Source organism: Hypanus sabinus, chromosome 2, assembly GCF_030144855.1.
Source record: "Hypanus sabinus isolate sHypSab1 chromosome 2, sHypSab1.hap1, whole genome shotgun sequence".
Lineage (NCBI taxonomy): Eukaryota > Metazoa > Chordata > Chondrichthyes > Myliobatiformes > Dasyatidae > Hypanus > Hypanus sabinus.
The window spans coordinates 183,678,503-183,688,177 of NC_082707.1; the positions used below are offsets into that span (position 1 = coordinate 183,678,503).

Here is a 9,675-nt window from a genome sequence, read left to right on the forward strand (position 1 = left end):
AGAATCCTATTCCTTCATAGGAGAGAGAATCACTTAATGTTACAATCAAAGTCCTTTTCAATTAACTTTCTCTGCCCGACCTGCCAATATTTTCCAACATTTTCTGGTTTTGTTATTGTCACTTAAAATATGGAACAATTGAATAATTGTATCTGTGTTTTTATGTCTCCCCACAGACGCACAAGCTTAAGTGAAGAAGAATTTAAAGGATCAGGTCTTTTTGCCACATAAATCAGTCCCCTGGCAGGGAACCCAAGTCTAGTTTCGCAAGGAAGCTTCTGCCTGACTTTGGAAGATGACCAACTGTACCATTGACCACGGGATCCATCAGAAGGTCTTCCCCACTGTTTACATCTTGGTCTTCATCATCGGCTTACCCACTAACCTGCTGTCGCTGTACCACAGCTACCTGCAGATCAAGAACAAGAACGAGCTAGGGATCTATCTCTGCAACCTAACCATTTCGGACCTCCTGTACCTCACCTCCCTGCCCTTGTGGGTGCAGTACATCCTGCAGCACGACGACTGGATCTTTTCGCCAGAGCTGTGCAAGCTCAGCGGCCTGCTGCTCTACCAGAACATCTACATCAGCATTGGCTTCCTCTGCTTCATCTCTGTCAACCGCTTCCTGGCCGTCGCCTATCCCATGAACTTCAAGTCCATGCACACTTTGAAAGCTGCACTCCTCATCAGCGCCGTAATCTGGATCAAGGAGATCGTAGTCTGCACCCTTTTCATTGGCAGTAAGGTCCTCAGCAAGGATGATGAAAACGATACCTTGTGCTTCGAGCACTACCCCCTGAGCCACAAGGACATCAACTTAAATTATTACCGTCTCTCCATTGGCTTCTTCCTCCCACTGGTCTTGTTAATCTTCTCTTACTGCAAGGTGCTGTCGGTAGTACATAAGAGTCACGGACTCCAACTGGAAAGGAAGCTCAGGATTAAAAGGCTGGTGTCGGCAACCATCATCATTTTCTTGGTCTGCTTTGCCCCCTATCACATTTTCCTGATGGTGCGGACCTTCTTCGAGCGAAGCTGTGAATTTGTTGTTAACATTTTTGACGTCTATCACTGTGGGCTTCTGCTGACCAGTTTAAACTGCGTGGCCGATCCTATCTTGTACTGTTTTGTCTCCCGCAGCTCCCAAGGCTGGCTGGCCAGGTTCCTGGACCCTTTAACAAGCCTCGTCCGCTGCCAAAGGAGGCAGAGAGTTCAGATGCTGGAGATGAACACTAAGTTGCCGATCACAACCACGAGACTTTCATTTAAGGACAATGAAAAAGAGATGGAGAATGGTTACAATAATGGAGCAAAGATCCAGCTTGATACATACTCCCAGTAATATTTCCAAGGACCGACAAGCACAGGTGTGTAGGGATCGGAGGACAATGTAAGCCAGCAATCTTGCAAGCACTGACAGATGATAGAGTGTAGACACAAGAGACTCCAGAAGCTGGAATCTGGAGCAAAAAGCAATCTGATGGGAAAAAAACTCAGTGGGCCCTGAGGCAATGTTTTCAGTTGCTCTCCTCCTGCAGTTGCTGCTCGACCCACTGTGCCCTTCCATAGAGCATGTTTGAGTGTGTGACAGAGAAGAACATACCGTGGACAAGTATTCTGAAAGGACAGGGAGCATTGTACCTTTCAATAGTGAAAATAATTAATTTGCTCCTGCCTTCCCCATGATTCCACCTTGCAAGTTCATCCAACCATAGGTACTTAACCCATTCTTCAAACGTCAATGAAGGCAGCAACCACTGAACCTCAGTCATGCCTACTAAACAGTAGAACCATGATCAACAGACCTGAAGATTATGCTCCAGATCATAACGCATTATTTTTTTTAATGGTTTAAAATTCTTTTCATCTTATTCTGTCTGGAACTTTGACTACCTAAAGACAAATTAAGGAAGTTCATTTGCACAAATCTGTCTCACCGCTGCCTCGCCACAATTTGCAAGAAAAGTGCGAATTAATCGTTGTGCTTTAATAAGGTCAAACAAACCGGACGTGCTGAACAGGGGACCCCTGTGGAGGGAGAATCGTTGACGATACTTCAGGTTGATACATTTTCATCAGCACTTCTGTAGGGAGTAAGATGGTAACTTGGTGGATTTGAGGTAAAGGATGAGGTAAAGGTAAAGCAACCCGCAGAGTTGCTGACTCGCTCTGGGGCATAATTCCCAACAGAGCTTCCACAAGTGGCAAGGCAGTTTCCAGGAAACTCCTCCTGGCTTGACTGGAGATTTCTATTCTAATCGCCACTGTCCTCTGTCGGCCCAGGTGCACTGAAGCAAATTCAGTTTGCTTCAGAATCAGAATCGAGCTTATTATCACCGACATGCATCATCAAATTTGTTGTTTAGCAGCAGCTGTACATAAAAAGACAATAATTTGTAATAAAAAAATGTTGAAAAATGTAAGTAATGCAAAAAGAGAGTAAAATAGAGAAATAGTGTTGATGAGTTCATAAACTATTTAGAAATCTGATGATGAAGAGGAAGAAGCTGTTCCTAAAGGCTGAATGAGTGTCTTCAGGCTCCTGTAGCTCTTCTCTGATTGTAGCAATGAGAAGAGGGCATGTCCTGGATGGTGAGGGTTCTTAATGATGGAAGCTTCCTTTATGAACATGTCCTTAGTGGTAGGGTGGCCCACGATGGAGCTGGCTGAGTTTACAGACCTCTGCAGCTTTTTCCAATCCTGTGCATTACAGCCTCTGCATTAGACATTGCTGTGAACAGTCAGAATGCTCACCATGGTTAACTGAGTGGTGACATATGATGGGATACGGTGGGTGAAATTGTTGACCATATAATGAACATGTTGGCCTTCACTGGTCTATAGTGAGCAGCATGCGCACGCATAGAAATGCATTTAATCAGCAGGACGTTATTTGGCAATGAGGGACGTACAGTAAATCTGATCGGTATGGAGCAGTGTAGGTTGCACAGGGTTTGTGTAGAACAGTACAAGCCCTTCAGCCCATGATGTTGTGCCGATTCCACACACCCACTCCACTATCAATCTCATCCTTCCCTTCCTCACAGCTTATAACCTTCCATTTCTATTACATCCATGTGCCTATCTAAAAGTTTTTCAAATGTCCCATTGTATCAATGGCTAGCACCTCTCCCAGCAGTGCATTGCAAGTACCCATCACTCTGTGTTAAAATCCTACCTCTGAAAGCTCCCTGAAACCTTCCTCTATTCACCTGAAAAGGATGTTCTCAGGTATTGGCCATTGCCACTCTGGGGAAAATGTCTCTTTCTGTCCACCCAGCCTATGTCTCTTATCATCTCATATGTACATCTCTATCAAGTCACCTCTCATCCTCCTTCACTCCAATGAGAAAAGCCATAGCTCATTAAACCTTTCCTCATAAATCATGCTCTCTAAACCAGACATCATCCTGGTAAATCTCCTCTGTACTCTCTGTAAAGCTTTGATATCCTTCATATAATGAGGCAGTCAGAACTGAACACATACAGTAAGTGTGATCTCACCAAAGTTTTATAGAGCTGCAACATTCCCCCTTCCCTCTTCCCCCCTCTTCCTCTCTCTCTCTCTCTCCTTCTTCTGTCTCTCTTCTCTCCTCTCTCTGCCCCCTCTTTGTTCCAAGGAGACTATCATTCCAGAAAGTTCCCCATAATCCCCTGGCAATTTGGACACTTTTTGGATTTAATAAAAACCTGCCTCTGACAGCTCCACTAAACTTTCCTCCATTCACATCACGGGTGTGATATGGACTTGGTGGAGTCTATGCATACACAGGCTAGTGTGCACTTTGGATAAGGTGAATGTAATTATCAGACTGAATGAGAAAGACAGGGTGTGCACTGGGGAGAATCAGGAACCATAGACCTGCTGGTTTAACCTTGGTCATTGGAAAACTGCAAAAAACAATAGTGGAGGGGGGGACCAATTTTAATTCTACTTCCCATTCCTATTCCAACTCTGTCCCGTCTACACCCCCTCCTGATTACCTTGAGCCTCCTCCTGTCGCATTCATTATCTCCCCTTGACCCCCTTGAATCACTCCCTGTCATATCCATGTCCCCTCCTACTCCCCTTGAATCTCCCCTGTCCCATCTGTGTTTCCTTCTGATTCCTTTGAACCATAAGACTATAAGACATTTGAGCAGATTTGTGCCATTCAGCCCATCGAGTCTGCTCTGCCATTCCATCGATGGCTGATCCTGGATCCCACTCAACCCCATACACCTGCCTTCTCATCATATCCTTTGATGCCCTGACCAGTCAGGAAACGATCAATGCCTGCATTCAATATACACATAGTCTTGGCTTCCACTGCAGTCTGTGGCAGAGCATTCCACAAATTCACCAATCTTTGGCCAAAAAAAAATTCTTCCTTATCTCTATTCTAAAAGGTCACCCCTCAGTTTTGAAGCTGCGGTCTCTAGTTCTGGACACTCCCACCATAGGAAACATCATCTCCATATCCACCCTATCTAGTCCTTTCAACATTCAGTTAGTTTCAATGAGATCCTCCTTCATTCTTCTAAATTCCAGAGAGTACAGGCCCAAAGCTGCCAAACACTCCTCATGTGTTAACCCCTTCATTCCTGGAATCATCCTCATGAACCTCCTCTGAACTCTCTCCAATGACACCACATCCTTTCTGAGGTATGGGGCCCAAAACTGTTGACAATACTCCAAGTGTGACCTGACTAGTGGCTTATAAAGGCTCAGCATTATCTCCTTGTTTTTATATTCTACTCCCCTTGAAATAAATGCCAACATTGCATTTGCCTTCTTCACCACAGACTCAACCTGTAAATTAACCTTCTGGGAGTCTTGCATGAGGACTCCTAAGCACCCCTGTACCTCTGATGTTTGAACCTTCTTCCCATTTAGATAATAATCTGCATTATTGTTCATTTTACAAAATTGCACTATCATACATTTCCCAATACTGTATTCTATCTGCTAGATTTTTGATCATTCTTCCAATTTGTCTAAGTCCTGCTGGAATCGCATTGCTTCCTCAGCACTACCTACCCCTCCACCTATTTTCGTATCATCTGCAAACTTTCCCACAAAGCCATCAATTCCATTATCCAAATCATTGACAAACAATGTGAAAAGTAGCAATCCCAATACTGACCCCTGAGGAACACCACTAGTCACTGGCAGCCAAACAGAAAGTATTCCCACTCACTGCCTTCTGCCTGTTAGTCATGCCTCTATTCATGCCAGTATCTTTCTGTAGGATTTTATCTTGTTAAGCAGCCTCATGTGTCGCACCTTATCAAATGCCTTCTGAAAATCTAATTAAATGACATCCACTGCCTTTCCTTTGTCCACCCTGTTTGTTACTTCTTTGAAGAACTCTCTAAAAGATTTAACAGGCTTTAGAGAAAACATGCTGACTTTGACTTATTTTATCATTAGTCTCCAAGAAGCCTGAAACTTCATCCTTAATAATAAACCCCAACACATTCCCAATCATTGAGGTGAGGCTAACTGGCCTTTAATTTCCTTTCTTTTGCCTTCCCCCCTTCTTAAAGACTGGAGTGACATTGCAATCTTCCAGTCCTCTGGGACCATGCCAGAACCAACTGTTGCTTGAAAGATCACGACCAATCTCTTCAGCAATCTCTCTCAGGACTCTGGGATGTAGTCCATCTGGTCCAGGTGACTTATCCACCTTAGACCTTTGAGTTTGCCTAGCACTTTTTCCTTTGTAATACCAATGGCACTCACGGACCTCTGGCACACTGCTAGTGTCTTCCACAGTAAAGACTGTTACAAAGTACTTATTAAGTTAATCTGCCATTTCTTTGTCCATACTTCCTCACCAGCATAATTTCTAGTGGTCCAATATTAACTCTCACCTCCCTTTTACTCTATATAACTGAAAAAACTTTTATATCCTGCTTACTAGATTATTGTCTAGTTTGCCCTCATATTTCATCTTTTTCCTTCTTATAGCTTTTATAGTTGCCTTGTGTTGGATTTTAAAAGCTTCCCACTCACTTTTGCTACCTTATATGCCCTTTTCCTTGGCTTTGATGCAATCCTTAACTTCCCTTATCAGCATGGCTGCCTACCCATGCCATCTGAGAAAAACTTCTGTGGAACCTATCTATCCTGCACCTTGTAAACTATTCCCAGAAACTTCAGCCATCTTTGCTCCGCTGTCCTCCCCACCAGTATGTTTCTCCAATCCACCTGGGCAAGCTCCTCTCTCATGCCTCTGTAATTCCCTTTATTCCACTGCGATACTGATACATCTGACTTGTGCTTCTCCCCCTCAAATTGCAGTATGAATTCAATCATATGATGACCACTGCCTCCTAAGAGTTCTTTATATTAAGCTCCTGATAAGATCAGGGTTATCTCATAACACCCAATCTAAGATACCCTTTCCCCAAGTAGGCTCAAGCACAAGCTACTCTAAAAAGCCATCTCGTCCTGTTCCATCTACATTTCCTCCTGACCCTTTTGAACCTCTCACAAACTGGAGAAAATTTGTAGATGCTGGAAATCCAAGCAGCACACACAAAATGCTGGAGGAACTCAACAGGCCAGGCAGCATCTATGGAAAAGAGTGCAGTCAACGTTTCGGGCCAAAACCCTTTGGCAGGACTGGCCCAAAATGTCAACTGTACTCTTTTCCATAAATGCTGCCTGACCTGCTGAATTCCTCCAGCATTTTGTGTGCGTTGTCCCTTTGAACCTCTCCCTGTCCCGTCTATGATGCCCCCTGAACCTTGTTCCTCCTTTTCTCTCCTTCAGCCTCAGTAGTAGTTCCAAAGTTGAGATACGCTCTTGGCAAAACCCATAACCTGTTTTATTTAACTAATTATTTTCTATTTTCCTCCCCCTGCCATCCCTTAGGAGGACTATAATAACCAAACACGCTTGAAAACCCCCTCCAATTTCCTGACTACAGAGAGGAGAGCCAATCGGAGGAGCACATCCATCTTACTCTCCATGATGATGGCCAACCAGTCGCAGTGTAATGAAGTCAATTGCACTAACTGTACTCTGGATTTCACCATCCACCAGGGCCTGTTTTCAGCAGTCTACATCATTATACTTATCATCAGTCTTCCCACCAGCCTCCTGTCGCTGTTCCACAGCTACCTGCAGATCAAGCAGGGCAACGAACTGGGGGTCTACCTCTGCAACTTGACCATCTCTGACCTGCTGCACCTCGCTTGCTTGCCCCTATGGATTCAGTACCTACTGAACGGAGATAACTGGGTACATGGTGAGGTTCTCTGCAGGCTCACCGGTCTCATCCTCTATGAGAACATCTACGTCAGCATCGCCTTTCTCTGCTGCATCTCCATGGATCGCTACCTCGCGGTGGTCTACCCTTTGCGGTTCTATTCTTTTCGAACTGTGAAGGCCGCCCTTCTGGTCAGTGTCCTGGTCTGGAGTAAGGAGATTGGAATGAGCCTTTTCATCCTCAACCACAATGAGACAGTGATGGATCAGAACAACCATTTGCTCTGCTTCGAGCATTATCCCCTTCAAAGATGGCAGAAGATTGTCAATTATTATCGTTTCTCAGTTGGCTTCCTTCTCCCCATTATTGTGTTGTCCTTCTCTTACCACAGGGTGTTGGCATCAATAAACAAGAGTGACAGCGTTCAACAGGATCAGAAGCTGAGGATCAAAAGGTTAGTCTTGAGCGGCATTGTGATTTTCTGCGTTTGTTTTGTTCCCTATCACATACTCCTGCTGACCCGAACTCTGCTCGAGACGGACTGCACCTCCGTGAAGACCTTGTTCCACTACTACCACTTTGGGCTGCTGCTCACCAGTCTGAATTGTGTTGCCGACCCCGTCCTCTACACCTTCATCTCCGAGAGCACGCGCAGCTTCCTGATGAGGCTCCTCGAGCCCGTGGTGAATCTCTTTCAAGCACGAGACACAGGGCGGGTCGACCCACCGGGATGCTGCGTCATTCCTCCAGCCACGGTGAGCGTTACCTCAAGGGCCAGTATTCTCTTGACATCTGTAAGAACAGAGACCCGGAATGAATGCTGAGCCTACCGCGGCAGTACAGGCACTATCTGGGAGACCTACTTTCGAGTGAGATCCGATGGACATGAACTCATTTGGGGATCTGTGTGAAAAGCTGGGGAGAACATCCCTGTCCTCGCCTGAACCTGCGATTCAGATTTGGATTTATTTATCAGGTGTACATTAAAACATGTTTAAAAAAGTGCATGATTTGTGTAAATAACACACATAAGGATGTGCAGGTGGCACCACACGTTCCAGTGCTGACATAGCGTGCCCACAGTGTTCGGCAGAACAACATGAACAGCATCAACAACACAAAATAACAACAGCAGGAAAAGCCCCTTTCCCACCCACCCACTCGCACACACGCAGACTGGCCTCGAATCCCAGGGCAAGTTGCCTTCAGGCCTTCAGTCCTTGGCCTTGGACTCTTAAACTTGCAAACACTGGGCCTCTGACCCAGGGACTTCACTCCTCAGGCCTCTACCTCAGGACTTGCCAAGCTCTGGACATTGACCTTTGGCTTTTCCCTCTGGGTATCAACCACCGGACTCTCCAATCACGGGTTTGACATTTGGGCCTTATGTTCCAGACTCACGCAGACCTCTGACCCTGGTGATCTGGGTGGTGGTCACTGGCCCTCCTGATTCCCATCTGTTCCGGACCTCCAATCCAGGACCTGGGATGGCTAACACACCTCACTGTTTGCTGCCCTTTAATGGGAGTAGAATATGCTGTGCACTTTTCTGTCTTCCAAAGTTGTTTCTTGGCTTAAATAACAATGTATTTTTTAAATCACTTTTAAAATCAAAACTTGATATAAGAACTCTTACATTAAGCCACAGGCAATAATTCCTTTCACTTGTAGCTTTGACCTCCTCACAGAATCCAAGTTTGGGGACAGTTTTCCAGTAAATTTATTATTGGTATTGGTTGTATATTGTCACATATCCAACAGTGACAGGGAGAGTTTTTGAAGTGGAAAAGCCTGTGCACTGGGGCAGTTCCACTCTCCCGATCTCAGAAGTCCGAGTCTGGTGGTACGAGTCGTCATCACAAGCAGTGGAAGATCATGACTTCTGTGCCTTGTCATGCCCTTTTCTCTGCATGAAACATTGAAGGATTGCCCTCTTGGCTGTCTGATCTCATCTGCCCAGTCTGCCAGAGCTGGCATCACATGCTAGGACAGGCATGGCCTTATCTCATCAGGGTATGAGCCCCCCCACCCCCCACAACTGGTTTAGCCCGTCTGTTGAAGAGGCGTGCCGGGATGTGGCTGCTGTTATATGCAGACAGCTACTTGGAGCCACAAGTGAGAGCTGAGTTCCCAGTGGGGAAAGGTGAGTGAGCTGCCCAGAATGGACACGGCAAGCCCCTTCACCAGAGTTTCTACTCCTTCCTAAACACTATACACACGAGCTGGAATTAGGTAGAACATTCACCATGCAGAATAAAGCGTAAAAGCTACAGGGAATGTGCAGTAAAGGTAGACAATAAAGTGCACAATCAGGTTGTGGGATTAGGAGGCTATCTGATCATACAAGAGATTGTACAAAAATGGGACCGAAGCTGATGGTACGTGCTTTCAGGCTTTTGTATCTTCTACCTGAGAATGTTTGGGGTGGGTTAGCTGAGGCAGTGAGAAGTAGAGACAGTATCCAAGGGGGTGG

At 45.5% G+C, this 9,675-nt stretch overlaps 2 protein-coding genes across 8 annotated transcripts in view; both read left to right on the top strand.

The window, feature by feature from the left end:
• Positions 1-1,359, top strand: part of LOC132388634 (ovarian cancer G-protein coupled receptor 1) — a 79,797-nt gene extending 78,438 nt beyond the window's left edge. For all 7 annotated transcript variants that reach the window (XM_059961005.1, XM_059961026.1, XM_059961008.1 and 4 more), the window contains one exon: positions 177-1,359. In XM_059961005.1, the coding sequence (XP_059816988.1) occupies positions 296-1,345 (1,050 nt within the window). In that variant the 5' untranslated portion in view covers positions 177-295 and the 3' untranslated portion in view covers positions 1,346-1,359. The remainder of the gene's footprint in view (positions 1-176) is intronic.
• Positions 1,360-6,961: 5,602 nt separating this feature from the next.
• LOC132388626 (ovarian cancer G-protein coupled receptor 1-like) lies at positions 6,962-8,207 on the top strand. Its single transcript, XM_059960996.1, has one exon. It carries the CDS (start codon positions 6,962-6,964, stop codon positions 8,024-8,026), a length of 1,065 nt encoding a protein of 354 aa, XP_059816979.1. The 3' UTR covers positions 8,027-8,207.
• Positions 8,208-9,675: the final 1,468 nt, after the last annotated feature.